General features: G+C 46.0%; 1 protein-coding gene across 2 annotated transcripts; it reads left to right on the top strand.

Moving 5' to 3' along the window:
* Positions 1-1,511: 1,511 nt before the first annotated feature.
* LOC119390114 (uncharacterized) lies at positions 1,512-16,995 on the top strand. 2 transcript variants are annotated; one of them, XM_037657667.2, is made up of 3 exons: positions 1,512-3,003; positions 14,623-14,772; positions 15,854-16,995. In XM_037657667.2, the coding sequence occupies exons 1-3, from the start codon at positions 1,750-1,752 to the stop codon at positions 16,139-16,141; spliced, it is 1,692 nt and encodes a 563-aa protein (XP_037513595.1). In that variant the 5' UTR covers positions 1,512-1,749; the 3' UTR covers positions 16,142-16,995. The 2 variants fall into 2 exon arrangements, with proteins under 2 accessions (XP_037513595.1, XP_037513604.1); XM_037657676.2 differs by having other exon boundaries at positions 14,623-14,766; positions 15,854-16,993.
* Positions 16,996-17,601: the final 606 nt, after the last annotated feature.

Genomic DNA, 17,601 nt, shown 5'->3' with positions numbered 1-17,601 from the left:
GTATCATCCGAAATTCGTATCACCAGAAAGCATGGAAAATTAGCATGTCACAAAAGAAAGCTGGCGTACACTTTCGTTTATTGTTGTTCAGGCCCGCAGCAACGTCAGGAAGAACCCTGAATGATTGTTAGTTAAGTTTTTAGATGCCGGCAATCATACCAGTACTCGTAAATATACGGCCCGTACGCGCGTATTTAATTAATGAACCAGGTGCGTTGTAACCCGCGATAGCAGTAGCCCCTTCCAAATTTTAGTACGCTTTTTTGCACGACAACGGAGTACTGCAGCGAAAGTAACAAAAGAAGCGATTTGACGCGATGGATCAAAGCCACAATATTACAAGACCACGGTCCTGTGTTATGATTTTGTTATCGCGGAGGCGTTGGGGATGTTTTTTGGGAGATTTACGGCCGTGCCCGCACAAGTGCGACAGCGATGGTCGCGCATGTTGACGTTATGAGGCCTGACTCCTTCGCCAAGACCGTCCTCGCCTTCTTTCGGTCCTCGTCCACCTTTCATAGGATGTCTGATGCACGAGGCAGGCACGTGTAAACACAGCACGACGAGAGCAGAAAAAAAAAGAAAGTATGGCGCTAATGTCCTCTGTAATCTAAACGCGAAGGCCCACGGAGGCACATAACAGCCTCAAAGGTTCGCGCACACAATCTCGGAGGTCGTGACGTGTTTCTGAAGGTTTATTCTGACCGTAAGAAAAGTGTTTTTCTTACACCGTGATTTTGACGATTTGGCGGTGCGGCGCGCATGCCCACGCCTGCGTTCCCGCGCTCGCACGTGCTTGGCGCGTCTTCCGCGACAGCACGGCCAACACCTCTTCGTAACTGGGCGGTAGCGTACGTTCGGATCAAACGTCGCTGGGTGAAAATCGGTTCGCAACAACCGTACTCCATTGCATTGCAGGCCAATGGGCCTTGGCCGGGACCAACGAAAAATTCGTATCATCCCGAAATTCGTATGAGCTGTGATCGTATCACCGAGGTTTCACTATATATATATATATATATATATATATATATATATATATATATATATATATATATATATATATATATATATATATATAGTTGCAGCAAGGAAGTCACGTTACGTTGGCCCCGGTAGAATAAGGAACAAGAGAGAGTACGACGCACGTTGGCTTTTGCGGTATGTTTACTGACGTTTCGGCTGGTGGACCAGCCTTTGACCACTTGGACAAAGGCTGGTCCACCAGCCGAAACGTCAGTAAACATACCGCAAAAGCCAACGTGCGTCATACTCTCTCTTGTTCCTTATATATATATATATATATATATATATATATATATATATATATATATATATATATATATATATATATAGACGCACTCCTGCGTCGCTTGGTACCACGGTTTCTGGAAATCACGGCACGTGCTACCTCATGCGCATGCGTCTGGACTACTGGTCAAGTATTATAGCGCTCAACGCGCGAATGCGACTGCAATCGGGGAGTTCATCCGATAAGGCAAAAGCGCAGACTCTAATCACTAACCACTCGGCGGGGGGATCCACCAGTATCAAGTGACGCGAACGGCTGTGAACGCATTCATAAAGATTGTGACAGTAGACATGGCATCATATTAACTGCCAGGAGCACGGAGGGCGTTGCGAGAAGGGCTCTGTCACTCACTTGCCGAAACAAAGCGTTTGCCTTTGAGCTTTCAGCTCAAGTGTGACAGTCGTGCAAGTATACCAAAGTAAGGTAAGGCCGCCACCATGATCCTGAGCCTTCCGGCCAACGCCCGGGCACGACACCTTGCCAAACTACTGAGAGGAATCGACGAAGCGACGAGAGTGCTAGAATTGGACGTCTCCAACTGCGTAGTCGCCGATCTCAACCTACTGTTCAAGTACATAGGTTTGCTGTCGAGCCTGCGGTTCCTGCGTTGCCTCGCTTGCCCAGTGCCGGCATCTTACCTGCTGCCGCTGCTACAGGAACGGCTCGTCGAGCTCGAAGAGCTGGACTTCTCGCTCATACTTCCTGATCAGTTGATTGGAAACGAGGTCGAGAAATTATCCGCGTCATCCTGTGAGCAGCCATTAGCCCTGGCGCGCAGCCTGCGCCGCGTGTACGCAGAAGTGAACAGTGACGAGAATGTTCGACTCCTCTGGTGGCTACTCCGCTTCTGCCCCAATGTGACCGAGCTTCACGTGCACGTCTTGAGCGGAGATTTTCAGAGAATAGTGTTTCACGTGAATGGCATCCTGGTCTCTAATCGCCAGCTGCAGAAGTTCACGTTCACTTCTGACATTCCGCCGACGGTTCATCTGGCGTCACGCGCAATGACAGACTTCAACGCACAAGCACTCGTCTGCGCCAACGTCCGTTACTGGGACTTGCTCGATTCTTGCTGTTGCGTCTGGCTTCGCGACTTCACGCTGGATACCCCGAGCGAGGAGCTTTCGTCGCAGCTTGTCGTCGTATTCACTGACGAAGCCGATGTCCTAGCAGAAAGAATAAGTGCGGCCGTTCGAGGACGCGTCTGGACGGCCGTCCGCCATCTCTGTCTTGTCCTTCTTCCGCAGCACCCATTCGGCACCGAGCCCCACCCTATGGCCGAAATCGCGTACCTCCGCGGTCTCCGAGAGTTTTTTCCCGTCCTCCAGTACCTCGTCGAGCTGAATGTGAATTCGTTTCACTTCGGACCGGACGTCGACCTGACGCAACTGCTCTGTCACGCGAAACTCGTGTTCTTGCAGGCGCTTTCGACGGCACCTTGCGGGCTGCACCACCCCCGCGCGGTGCATCGGCTGGCCCACGCCTGCCGGGAGCTCATCGAGCTGGACATTCGCGTGGAACAGCGGGGAACGCAGCTCGGGTGCACCGTGTGCCAGCTCACGTTCCGGCTCGAGCCCGATGACGTGGCCGAGCTGCACGACGGCTTTCCGAGGTCTCGTTGCAGGTTCCGCCGACTGACGCTCAGCGGCGTGCCGAACCTGGCGTCTCTGCGCTTCCTCGACAGCTGCAAGGTATGGCCCGTCATTTCTTTACTTTGACTCGCTTATTTGTGCTCCGTGCTCTTTGGCCCAAGACATATTAGAGTGGCTGTTACAACCCAGTTCCGCCTACAACCATCGCCGTGCCGCGCAAAAATTTTCATAAATACATGATAGCTATGTTTTTTTTATGACGTCAAACGCCTTTGCGTGTTCACGATAGGCGCATTTTACCGCGCCGATACATGTTTGTGTAGCTGGTTTTAGATAGAAAACGTGAACGTCCCGACAAACATTACCAGAGATTCTGGCACCAGTACTCGGCCGGTTAGATTTTAGTCATTAGCTATTAGTCATTTTAGTCGCATACGAACATACACAAATCATGGCTGAACCCCCCACCCCTCGAAAAAAATTTCTGGATACGCCCGTGGGCGCCGCCACATTTGGCTGTTAAGCAAACATTTTTTAAAATTTTCTATATCGTGACAGGAATTGATAAGGTCAGGCAACGTCAACCACACCGTTTTCATGTGTATACGTCCGCCGTGGCACTGTTCGTTTAGTTGCTAAAGATACAAAACGGCAAGGTTAACAGCCTGATATGGCGGCACCGAAGTCCATCCGTAAAATAGTATAGTTTCGAAAAGTAGTAGCCGCAACGCTACTTCAGTGTGGTTAGCGTATGAGCATGCATAGTGGCGACTTCACGAGATGATGGTCAGCGGCGTACCTTGTGTGTTGTTTGTGCGTATATATATATATATATATATATATATATATATAGGGAGCGAGAGCGAAAATTTGCTTAGCTGTCTTTGATAACACTATAAAAGAAGTACACTCAGTTCTACGTAGCATACACTGGGACAACGATACATATGCGTGTAATAGTATTACAAGCAACACTTTTTGTAGTAAACTAAACACACAACTTTATGCATGAATACATTTATGTACATGGCGGCCTTCCCGGTAGTATAGATTTGTATCATTCAATGAAATTTCTTTGATGTCTAAAAGCTGCTCAATAATAATAGCGTCTTAATGAAGGTAGAAATGAGTGCACCTTTTCATTAATTAGTACCACATTTTTTGCGTATATTCAGGTTTGTGTATATTATATTATTCCTTGTTCCCACCTAGTTGAAATATTGTTTTTCGTGCGCTTTATTATTATTACTATTATGATATTACTATTATATTACCATTGTTGTTAACTTGTCATCCACAAGTTTCCATTAAAAAGTAAGAATTTGTGGTATTAGAGGCGTAGTACATTCTTTATACTCATCGCATTTGTATTTGCAACATTGCTTGGAGGGCCCTCCGGCCCCTGCAAGCAAGTACGCCTCTGCTAACGGTGTTAGCCTTAATTTTCGAATTACGACGTTAAACTTTTTTCCGCATTCGTCATTAGCTGTTTTACTGGTCGAAATTTTCTGGGTCATGCACGCACCTAATGCGATGCAACAATTGATGCGAAAATGATCAATCGCGTAGTGTCCGCTTATGCACGACTACGAACACACTATTTCTGGCCATTGGTTCTTCGCCAGTCGTCAAAAATTTTTGGTGTGCCATAAAATCGTTTGCTTGTTACGCGACGTCACAAGTCTGTGAAATCGCGCGGCGTTAAAATGACGTATGCACAGTAAAAAGCCCATTACTGTGCTGATACAATGCCTAAACTTTTTCGGAATAGCAGGAAAGTGTCTATTCTGAACGTAATTCAAGAAGGCTGCCGCCGATCACACAGGCAGAGGCTAATTATAGCAGCTGGCGAGTTGGATTCATGAGTACATAAAATATTTTCTGTTGTATCACGATGTTGAGCTGTTTGTGCCCGTATACAACTCTGTGAACTCATCCTTGCTGAGCGAGAGGGAGAGAGAGAGAGAGAAATTAACATCGCTGCTCGTGTGCGCTTCTTTGCCGTGCGAGTTGTACATTGCGCGGTACAAGTCAATTCAAGATGAGTCAAGGCCAACTAGGCCGGCTGTCAATTCACTCTCCTGCGTGTGGGAAAACCATGGACCTTGACCACCTCCCTGGTCAAATAGAAAAAGTTGCGGGTCAAGGTTGCACTTCCCAATGTGCTCGAGTCCTCATTCGTCGCCTTGTTGCAAGCCACCGCAGTCGCTGCAAGCTACCATATTGCCACATGGTTATGGCGGTGAAGAAGGTTGCAGCAAGACTGGGAAACGCAAAACTCTTTATGTGGGCGAACTTGTGCCCGAAAATGAACTTAAAATACAAGCGCGATACACGCTGTGCACTGATAGCGTCGAGAAGAATGGTCGGCCGTCGAGTAACCCGATCATCGCGCCGTCTTTTATACGTCTCATCCGACCTTCCATCGTTATCGCTGGTGCTCGCGCAAACTGTCGAATAAACTTGGCTCTTCGTGTTCTGCGCGTAATCTTAACAGAATGATCTGAAATGACTGCGAAGCTTACCGAACATTGCGGTGCGGTCAGCGCTGAGCGTTGATAACAGTTATTGCGGGTGAAACCCGAATACTAGGGGTCTGCGAATATTCGAGTTTCGAATCGAATAGTACCTAATCGAATAATTCGATTCGACTTTCGAATAGCTAGTATTCGAAGTTTCGAATAATTCGACAGGACGAATATCTAAAACGCGACAAAGGCGAATAGTGCAACTTGGTTAGGGTGGGGTGGCTAACGCTAACGTCGCCATTCGTTAAACTTTCACCGACATCCTGGTTGAAAAGCGAGCGCATGTTGATCTTAAATGAGATTATGCCATTTCCGCACGTAGAAAAACACGTGAGAAAACTGCCAAGCCCTTGACAACATCGCTCTTGAAACGAAGGCACGGACTTCTTGCGTAGTTCGGTCGCATATGCCGCAAGCGCCGTAAAACGACCCGACTTTGGCCTGCGAAACCCTCGGTGATTGGCTTTGCATGTAAAAATTTGTTCACGCTGGGCAGTCGCCACTGCCGCACCGCACCACTAGTTCAGAAACTCCCACCGTTCCGGCGCGCAGTTAGAGGGGTATTCAGACGGGGGAGAAATGCTCGGGGGGTAAAGGCGGAGCCTAGTGACGTCAGCTCGCGAGGAGAAGTCTCCACAAATGCCCCCCACTCACACGGACGAGGCAAACGGAAGGGGAGACCAGTGTTACTAGACTACTCTGGTGGCTTGCACCACCCGTTTGACGAGCTGCTGACGACGAGCTGCAGACGACCATCCAGCTGCAGACTGGACACCCACTGCCGCTCTATGCAGGAGCAAGTGCAACAATGTGGCCAAACAAGAGCCCGAAATTCCGCCACATCCCCCACCGCAGGGGGATCGTTTGTCCTTTCGGGGAAAACGTCCCAGTCTCCTCCGAGGAGGCGCGGGGGGGGGGGGGAGTCACGCCCACTCGCTAATCCGTGACGTCGCGGTCACGTGATACGCAATCCCCCCGTCTCCCCCGAGCATTCCTCCCCCATCTGAATACCCCTTAAAACGCTGCTGTGAACGGGCGCCCGAAGACTTTTGGGCCCGGAGCACTCATGGCGACGAAGCATAACATTACCGTTGTCAGATGAGCCGTATTGCGCGGCCATATAGGCAAAGAAAACTAACTACCATACTCCCCTCTGTTAGCCGTTAGGAGGTTAGGAGTGGCGCTGCTGGCTGGAATGGCGGCTCTTCTGTCAACATGCTTGCGCGCCCGTAAAAGCTGAAACAAAAGCCACTCCCGAACAAGTGCGTAATGAAGCTGTCAGCATGCCGTAGCATCCCTGATTTTTCCTTTGTCTTGCCGTAACTGGCGGTACACACTTCCTGTAAATATACTATTCGATATTATTGGCCACTATTCGACCCTATTCGATTCGAATTCGATTCGAGATGAAATTTCACTATTCGCACACTCCTACAGAATACACCAAAATGAAGCAAGAAACACGCGTGGCAATACGATAAGCAAGACGAAGCAGGTTAATCGGATACTAAAGCGGAAACCTTCTTTAGCGCTCCCAGTTCGGCCCAACTAAAACACTTCTGCACTCTCATCGACCCACAGCAGCTTGGATATAGAGCAACGGTGACGCTGTTCCCTTTCGATGCGAGAAAATGAATTTCCCGAATCGGGAAGAGCGTTTCATCGGCCTATAAAGCCTTTGCTGGTTCCCGCCCGTCGTCGATGATGTAAATTTCAGGCCAGGCAGAGCAGAATAAATGCATGTGCATGGTCTTGAGTCACGGAGGACAATTTTCACAGCAGAAGCGTAGGACAAATTTTGGTATAGAATGACATGACTGCTGTATTGAAGGAAAACTTCGCTACAGTTGTTCGTTTCCCAGTGTGCCGCCTACAGCGACCACTGTCGAAAGTAGAGGGGGGGGGGGGGGCTAGCGCCTCCCTTGCCCCCGTAGATACGCCTATGGTGATAGTGTACGTAAGGCTCTTGGTGCCCTATTCTAAAACAGTCTAATAGCGCTGTGTGGGTCCACAATTTGTAACCTTCCATCTCATTAGCCAATGTTCTTTCCTTACCGCGAGGCGTCCCACGTAACTATCTCATCAATAACGGTCGAAAGCGAGCCAGCTTTGACTCGTTGACCCAGAGAAGGAAGAATGGACGATGAAATTGGCCGTTCTTAAATACGGCTCCTGGTAACCGCGTAGGAAGGACACGGAAAGACATGGAACACCTTTTGGCGGCAAACGAATGTCGTCATAAGAGATTTCAGCGATTTGATTTAGTCGCAGACGGTTAGCGCGAACGACAGCGTTGGTACGGTTTGCTTGTGCGCTGAAAAAGCGGAACGTAAGTAGAAATAGCATGGCGAATAAGAAACATCTAAGCGTTTGTACACTTAGCTACAGTAAAACCTCGGTGATACGAATCTCGCGGGGTTACCAAAAATATTCGTATCATCTGAAATTCGTGTCACCAGAAAACATGGAAAATTAGTATGCGACAAAAGAAAGTTGGCATACGTTTTTATTCAGTGTTTCTCAGGGCCGCAGCGAAGTCATGAACAGCTCTGAATGATTGCCAGTAAAGTTTTTAGACGTCAACGATCATACTTGTACTCGTAAATATACGGTGCATGCTCGCGTGTGTAATTAATGAACCAGATGTGCTGTGCCCCGTGACCGCTAGTAGCCCCTTCTTAATCTTACTACGCTTTTCTGCATGACACCATAGTACTGCGGTGAAAATGACCTTAAGAAGCGCTTTGCACACGATAGATAGAAGCGAAGCTCATTCGCAAAGACCGTCCGCTTCGTCCCTTGGAGTCTTCGTCCACCTTTAATGGGACTTCATGACGGACCCGCAGCCCAAGTTTCAGACTTGTTTCATAGAGCGTCTGATTGCGGGGACATGGCTTGCATCGACGTGGCAGGCACGTGTTAACACAGTACAAAGACGCTGCTGCCTCGAGCACAGGAGCACGCGTCAACGCTTCGGGAAAAAAAATCGCGACGTCAACGTCATTTACAACCTAAATACGAAGGCCCGCGCCGCACGAACAGGTGCTGCCCGCGCGACAGCGCGGGCAGCACCTGTTCGTACCTGTGCGCTAGCGTGCGTTCGTATCAAACGTCGCGGGGTGCAAATCGGTTCGCAACAACCGTACTCCAACACATTGCAGGCTAATGGGCATTGGCCGGGACCACAGAAAAATTCGTATCACCCCGAAATTCGTACGAGCCGTGATCGTATCACCGAGATTTTACTGTATATAAACAATGTTTTTGAAACGTATGTTTCTCTACACGTTATCTTGGAATTAAAAAAAAAAAGGAACCACCTTGTGTTAATGATATATAGGGCGATTGTTTTAGAACTGACCTATTTCATTGCGCTGTAGTTTTGTTACAAAGTATCCGATTTTATTGCGGTTTGCGGCAAAACATTAAGGAAAGATGAAAATTTAATGGAACGTTTCGTTTTTCGATGTGCGAAGCTGAAAAAAAAACAATAAATAAGAAATAACGAAAACCGCGACATGGTATATAAAGATCAGAATCAGAATTTTATTATTAAAAGTTGAGTGAAGTTACAAGCGTTTGGTATACAGGAGGAGGTCCCGAAGTCAAGAGACTGCATCGGGACCTCCTGTACAAAATGAAATAAGGTAACAAGCACATCATAGTAGCAACAGTAGCGAGATCAACCATTTAAGCAAAAAACATCACATCCACAGAAAAATAATACACGTAATTACATAAAATAATATGCTTTTAACATATCACAGCAAAACAAAAATGATGAGAGAAGAGGAAAAGAAAAAAACAAGTAATACAATAGTCAGATAATGTATATCCAAAATACACTGAACAGCAAAGCACACGCACCTTAAATGAAAGACACCGTTACTCTTTCGTTGTTGAGAATGAAGTAAGTGCATTTTTAGTTCTTTCTTAAAATGATGTAATGGTCTTGTGGTTTTCATGATAAGCGGAAGAGTGTTCCAAAGTGAAATAGAGGTGAATGCTACAGTTTGCTTCCCATAATTAGTCCGAATTTTGGGCAAAAGAAAATTGTTGTTCGTCGCGAATCGAGTAGTGCTATAGATCATAAGATTAGATTATGGAAAAATGGCTGGTGGAACTTCGTTATTTATAAGCCTGTAGAAAAAAATACCTAGGTGGTATTTAGTCAGTTCAGTGATGGTGAGAATGTTATTCTCGCGTAGTAGTGATTTGGCATTGGAGAGGCGTGGGCTGCATGTAATTATTCTTGTAGCATGGTTCTGGACAATCTGGAAGGACGCAATATGAGTATTCTATGTATTTCCCCAGCATGTTATACCATAAGTGAAATGAGAATGGACGAAGGAGTGATGGAGAGACAGTAATGTGGTGCGTGAGAAGTAAGGGCGCGTTTTAATTAGGACGCATATACCATACGCTATTTTCTTTTTGATGCCAGCAGTACGACTCTGATATTTTAAGTTACTATCCAGAAGAATCCCTAGAAAAGAGGAACTTAAGCTATGCGAGAGGGAGTGGGGACCAAAACTGATATGTGGTATTGATACGTTCCGCTGATGCGAATTGAATACAACAAATTTGGTTTTAGTAGCAATAATGAATAACATGTTGGTATTACACCACTTTAAAATATTATCTAAATCAGCATTCAAAATATTTACGAAAGATGAGATACCTTTGAGAGGCGAATATGGTCGTATCGTCGGCGTACAAAATGCACGGGGTGAAGAAAGACCTTGAGGGTTGAATCGCGCAAACGAGACAGGGACTAAAAGAAGAGACGACAACACACAGAGCGCAAACTACCAACAAAAGTTTATTTCCTGAGCACACAGTTTTTTATGCACCACTCTTGCGCCACCAGGTGAGTACAACAATCAACTTCTTAGAAACGCGAGCTCGTTACCAGATAAGTTAACAGACGGCGTGCTGACGCATTCGGGACCTAATCTAACAATGTTCTCAGCTTCGATAATTTCTCTCGTCAATTTATCTTTCTGCGATGCGACAATTGTACATGCGCTGAACACAGGTTGGCACCCACATGTCTTGCAGTGGGTGCCAACCAGTTGTTGTCGTCTCTTCTTTTAGTCCCTGTCTCGTTTGCGCGATTCAACCCTCAAGATCATGAACCAACAAGCCCAACTGACAGCCATTCTGAAGAAAGACAATTAGGTAAATCATTAATATAAATCAAAAACAAAAGTGGCCCCAGAATAGAGCCTTGGGGCACACCGATGTTAGTAGTTCGCTGTCGAGAATAAACGTCTGATATAGAAACAACTTCAACTCTGTTATATAAGTAGCTTTTTATTAGTGAAAGAGCGGGGCCACAGACGCCAATTGACTCGAGTTTAGTGAACAGAATATTATGATTTAGCCTATACTGTCAAAGGCTTTTTTTAGATCGATGAATACTGAGGCAACTAGAAATACTTCGTCGATTAACCTTTTTAGCTGATCAGTAAGATGAATAAGCGCCATCTCAGTTGAATGTCCATGGCGGAACCCAAACTGACAAGAAGAGAGGATGTTAAACTTAGAGAGATATTTTGTTAACCGTGTTTCAATTAGTTTCTGATTAACTTTTCCAAAGAACGGCAAAATACACATGGGTCGGCAGCTATGTAATAATGATATGTCGCCTTTTTTTTAGTACAGGTATCAATTTGCCCCGCTTAAGTTCACAAGGAAATATACCCTTTTTAAATAATAAATTAACAATAAATGAAAATATATCAGCTATTAGGTGTACAATAGATTTGATGTTACTAGGGTGGATCTCATATATTCCAGCACTTGTCAATTTTAAATTACGTATTACAGCAATGATTTCGTCCGGTGTGGTAGGAAATAAGAAGAATGAATGGGGTAAACGAATCATGTTGATGATTTCTGAAGGAGAATTTGAATTATCTGGGAAGAAGAAACTACTGAAAGCCTCAGCTATATCGGAAGGACAATCGTGTTCTATTCCGTCAATTAAAATTCGACGTACCTCGTCATGCCGCGTGTTTCTATTTAAGGAGGAGTTGACAATCTCCCATTTCTTTTTAGCGTTGTTAGCTGCCTGTAACATTATTTGTTCAAAATAAAACCTTTTTGCAGTTCTAAGTTCGCAGTTAAGAGAATTACATAGGCTCTTGTATGGATGGTTTGCGGCTATAAAACGTTGTTAATAACTGATTGCCACGCGGCTTACCAAGCGTGACTAGTAAAGGTTTTTAAAGGTTATAAAGGTTTATGATCACTTACCATACAGTAGCTGTTGAAATGACCACTCAAAGCGTCAAACTGTTCTGAATTCAACAGTATGCAGTCCGTCTTGTATTGAATTTTGTGGAATGTCGCAGTTTTAGTAACTTCTTAAGTATTCTTTTCTTCCGGCATTGCAAATAAAAAAAAAACGGGATATGTCGTTAAATGTTCATCCTTCCTGAATTTTTCGCCACAAACTGGATTAAAATCAGATAATTCGTAACAAAACTACTGTCCAATGAAGTAGCTCAGTGCTAAAAGAATCGCGCTGTCTAATTTTGCCGCTTTTTCTGCAGCTCTATCTTCATAAACAGTGCAGCAACAGTTTGTTTCACGAATCTAGAACACCTTACGAACGTAAGTCATGACTGAAATGCGCATGCGCGGAACGTGGTGGTTTTCCGGCTGAGCTGTGTGTGAAATAATCTAACGTCACGACTCATGTGAAGGCGGCAAGAAGGCACGCGTGTGTCCTCCGAGGAAGCGATACACGATAGCGCGTACTTCCTTCTGTTTTATTGTAACTGCGCATATGTCTTATCCCCCCAGTACTGTGTGTTCTACCGTGTCGGTGGTTATATACGGGCATATCTGTCGATATTGTTTTCAGTGTTATTAGAGTATACCCCCGCTGCTTTCACCGCCTCTGCATACCATCATGACCTCGTGAGCATGCTCGAGACTGATATTCCCTGGAGACGCCACAAGCAGGGCTGGGCAAAGATACTTTGAAACTGTATCGCGATACGATATACAAGATACTCGAGCAAGAAGTATATGAGATACAGATAGAATATACTTCCGGAATTATTGTATCCGATACGATACTTGCCACTTGTATCTTAAAGGCACCCTGAAACTGTTTTGACAATTTTCTATGAACCCATTGAGCCGGTAAAGCAAGTCATAAGGATCATTTGAAGACCTATTTAAGCTCCCTGTGTGAATTGTGTAATTTATTACAAGACTTTAAACATGTGAGTCGTTACAGATCGCCGCGGCTCAGCCGAACAAGTTTTCAACTTCTCGCGCCTTTTACACGTGGAATTGTTCCAATACACGTAACACCCAGCGACCGATCTGATTGGATATGCCCAGTCGACGTCACTGAACCTCCTGTGGGCTGCGAGCGTCGTCTCCCTGTGTTACGTGCTCCGTGTTCACGTGAGCTGAGCGACAGTGTTTATCTTGAGGTTTCTTTTATTGGAGACAATGAATTGCCCTAGCCGTGTTGTGTACCACATATCTAGCAATTGGTGACTTGTAAAGCTGCGACATCGTGTAATGTTTGAGGCATCTGGCGAGGGGAATCGCTTCAGCACATCGCTGCAAATCCACCGAGGATTGAATACTAGAAGCTACCGTCTATGTCACTGAAATGCTAGACTTCACCACCAAGCGACGGTGATAAGGTGTGTTCGTTTATTCCAGGCATGTCAGGAGCGCCGTAGAGCACCGTCACGTCGACGGAAATACTAGATGGCGCCCTCACTTTTCCGGTTTTGCTCAATAGCCAATCAGCGCGCACCAAAGGTGATACTTTTGCGATTGTCGCCTTTGCCGATCGTTTGAGAATACGGCCCCAGTATGCTACAGATGGCTATGATGGCTACAGATAGCTGCAGATGTCTATTCGTTGTTTCTCAGTGTATTATTTATCATTCCAAAGAAATATCTTATTTCTTTATTTCCTTTTTCCGTATCACGACAATCACTTATTCTGTTTGAAAAAAGCCAATTTTCCCTCTCCCTGACTTTCCCTGACAATTTACATTAACCGAAGCAAGGTCTGAGTACGGGCTAGTTGGCATTCCATTTCAAATTGTAATTACAGCGCAGAGGAAGACACGAGACAGAGACCGACGAAGAGGAGCGCTGTCTTCGTTGGTCTCTGTCTCGTGTCTTAATTCCCTTGCACTGTAATCACAATTACATTAACCGCCGCCTTCTTGGTCAATCCCCCGTTGTGGGTGTGAGCCAAGTACAAGGAACAAGCGAGCAAGCAAGCTATGCTATTTGTGGTTTTGCCTGCGTTACGCCAAGCTACAACAGCATACGACAGGCCGGGCCCCTAAAGTGCTTCGCACTTAAATGGGAAAGCGAACCGTGAAGCAAGGTATGTTCCACTATATTATGCACTAGTGTGTATAGATCATAGTTCATCTAGTACGGTCGAAATGTAAGCCTCTCAAACGCCATTTCATTTCGTCTATTTCCTCAGACAGAGGAGCGGTGGATGAAAATCTGTCCCCATTACAAGGTACCGCATCAGCACAGACTTAAAGTTGCATCACTGTAAATAATATTTGCTGGGATTTTACGTTCCGAAACAAGGATATGATTATGAGGGACGCCGTAGTGGAGGGCTCCGGAAATTTCGACCATCTGGGGTTCTTTAACGGGCACCTAAAAACAAAAACAAAACGTACCTTTGGCTCATGAGGGTCACCTTAGTTTTGTGAGCCTCGTGCGCCAAAGGTAGCTTTTTTTTTTGTTATGGTTTCTATCTTTGAGCTGATAGTTGTTTATCGTTTGTTTTCACTGTTGTTTTTGCCTTTTGGTGTACGAAAAACCTGGCCGTTTTCTGAAAATAAACTTTAGTTTGAAGTGAGCGCTCGTCTTGTCTACAGCTCATGTGTATCTTGAGTGTTTCGTGCTTCCAAGTACCATCATGAATCATTACAAAATCGTCCAAGTATCTGTTCTTCTAAACCGCAGGTGGTCAAATTGACCCGGTGTCCCTCACTATACGGCGTGTCTTACAATCAAATCGCCGTTTTGGAACGTAAAGCCCCCGAATTAAATTTGTCCACAAAGCGTCGCCTGGCGGCATTACATGCTCGTCAGCTTTCCATGACTTCGTCCCACCTGGTGATATTTTCCAGTTTGCGCCTGTAATTCTAGCTTCACCCTTAATTACTCGCAGGTTGAGCAACTACGCCTGGCCGACTGTCGACTTCCACTGCTCTCGGACTTCGTAGACATTGGAGGCGTGCTGTTCAGCAACACGAACCTGCGTTGCCTCGTGCTCCGGGACAGTGCACTGCCTTTCGGCACGACCGGACTGATAGTGAGTGTGCGCAGAACGGCAAATCCCTTCTGCTGCAAGGGAGCTGCTTGTTGACCTGGTTGGAATTTTTTTATGTAATCTTTGCCGCAAAATAAGCCACGTACAGAAGGAAGACACTCTGCCCAGTCAGTAATAACTGGGCGGACCATCATTCCGTATAGCAGCGCACGGGACTAAGAATAGGTAGGAAAGGCACACAAAACAAGTGTAGTCCCAATCTGGCGCATTGCTTCACCTACACGGACCTCCCTCGTGTCTTCCATTTGTGTATGTCTTATCTCGGGACAAAATATGCTCATTACATTTAACCTTAGCGATTCATTCCTTGCAATTAATCCTCGCAAGGCACAAAATATATTTAATTCAATTTGTTTGCAAAAAGCGTCTACACATTCAGTAAGACACATCCCAGTAGACGAGGGGCTTGCCATTAATGGTCCGTTTTCACAATCTGAGGTCTTGCTTATAGAAGCTGAGTAACTTAAGCTTAGGGTATTGCCTCCTTCACGACTTCTGTGCTCGAAAGAATAGTTTTAAAAAACTGTCTTGAGAAGCGCGTCGTTTCCATCTTCGCATATGCAGAGCACCGCACGTAAAGCGAGCCGGGCACTGGTGGATTAAAATAAATCTAACACTCGCGCGCATAAAGTACAATTCATGAAAGGGCAAACAAATAGTTTCGTTCACCCGTTTATAGCACGAAGCTAAAAGGAAGTCCATAAGGCTTTCTCTAAAAGCTTCTCAGCCGGTGCAAAAATTCGTCACTGTCCGGCAGCACGCCATATTCAATATCGGTGCGCCTCGAGATGTGACTGAATTCGCCCTCGCGCTTCTGTCCCTTATGCTCCTGGTCAGCTCATACGGTACAGCGACCGCCCCGGAAAGACACTGGTCCAGGATTCGAATCCCTGACCAGCTCAAGTTTTTCGGCTGAAACATTTACGCACTTACTCGTAGATCTTTGTGCTACAAACGGGTGAATGCCATTTTTTTTTTCCTTCCACATGTATAACCTCGCTCCACCTTGCGGCCTGCTGCAGAACTGATTTCCCAAAGCACAATTCTGCGCACTATGATCTCGTTGCAGGACATTATGAGCCGCGTCACGCGTCTCCAGTACTTGTGCCTACTGACGGATGCTCTCGCATCCCATGACACCGCGACGGAACACGTGAAACAACTGGCCACGAGGCTGCCGAGGCTGAACTACCTGCACGTCCACTACCGGCACAGCGTGGACGGCACCCAGCAGCAGGTCTCGTGGATACGCTGTACGGGGCAGCAAACTGGCGGCCTCTTGATTGCGAACGGACCTTGCGTTCTATGCTTCACGGCCACCTTCATAGGGCTCAACAAGCCGCGAAGACGGAGTTGAGCGTACATGCGTGTTCTTTTTTTTTTCATTTTTCAGCCGTATACGAAGCTTTCGATTCCGTTATGCGACCACTCGAACCAACAGGGCATCGTCGTACCTTCAACGTTGAAGCAGGCGCGTGGCTGGCAACCACTTACGTAGAACATGTGCCCACAGAGCTATCACCTCAGTCACCCACCGGCTTCGCAGTTTACGTTGCTTCGTTGTAGAACCTGCATTTTCCCTATGTATATAGTCTCGAGTTGGCTCATTTTTCCAAACGCATTGTTCTCACATGTATATTGAACAGTTTGTCGTTAAACACTTACCACATAGGCTTGACGTCTTGCACAAGGTGAGCACGTGCACGTTTGGCCACCGTGAAGGCGCGTGTTTCACTACCAAGAGGTTTTATATTTTCGGGAGGCTTACAGATAACGTTGCTCGCAGCAGAAATGGCTTGACGTTCACATAGCTTATATTGACGTCATGCATGACTCAAAACGCCGGTTATGGGAATCCAGACTTGCCTCTAGTCAAACTGAACGTAATTAGAGGACGTTTTCCTAGCTGTGCCTTTATTTTCTGTCTTGTCCTTCAATATCGGACAACGGCGCTTCTGCATGTGTTATTCACTTTCGCGTGGATGTCGTTTTTATTGGCAGGCAATGGGGCTTCGTGTGTCTACAGTGCGCACAATAAAATTCTGCTTTTAGGTATTGGGCGCTGTCTCATCTAAGCTTGTACAGTGATTGCAATAAAGCTTTTAGGAAACTCTGCGTGCTGCACGAATGTTCGAGATACGCGCGACTTCAACAAGATCTGGGGTCATAATCGTACTCCCATTCGCTTGCGTTCATGATCAGACCCGCTCGCACTTCCCATTGAACCACGCGTTAACCATGCATGCTTTATTCCTTCCGATGTCAATCAGACTTGTACAGGTTACAGAAAATAAATAGCCGATTACAATTACAATCACTTCCTCCAAAATGCAACTGATTACAGTGGTCAATTACAGCCCCAGAAAAGTAACTGAGCAATTAGACATGTTATCGATTACGTTTGCGTTACTTTCCGTCAAAATTTTATTGCCGTAACACAATAACACAGGTTTACTCAAACTATAACGGCTTTAAAGGTACGGAGAAGAAGGGATGCTTGCGTGAAGGCTGGGAGGCTTTACTGAGGTTTCTGTTATATAGTGTCACCTCCGGAGCCCTCCACTACGGCGTCTCTCATAGTCATGTGGTGGTTTTGGGACGTTAAACCCCAACAATTATGTGTTATATAGTGTTACAGGTTGTTAACTTTCCACAAGAATTGCTTGTCACTGATGTCGTCACTGATTCTTCCACGTTTTCTAGTTAAAAGGTCAGCTGCTATCTCATTGCATGCGCTGGAGGGTAGTGGTGTATCATAACGGAGGAACACCCTGCGCACCAGCTCGTAGTTCCGCAGTGATTCGATGCTAGTGTCCA

This window comes from Rhipicephalus sanguineus, chromosome 1 (assembly GCF_013339695.2).
Source record: "Rhipicephalus sanguineus isolate Rsan-2018 chromosome 1, BIME_Rsan_1.4, whole genome shotgun sequence".
NCBI classification, from domain to species: Eukaryota; Metazoa; Arthropoda; class Arachnida; order Ixodida; family Ixodidae; genus Rhipicephalus; species Rhipicephalus sanguineus.
Note: the sequence above shows the minus strand (reverse complement) of the source record. Positions and strands in the feature narration are given on the sequence as shown.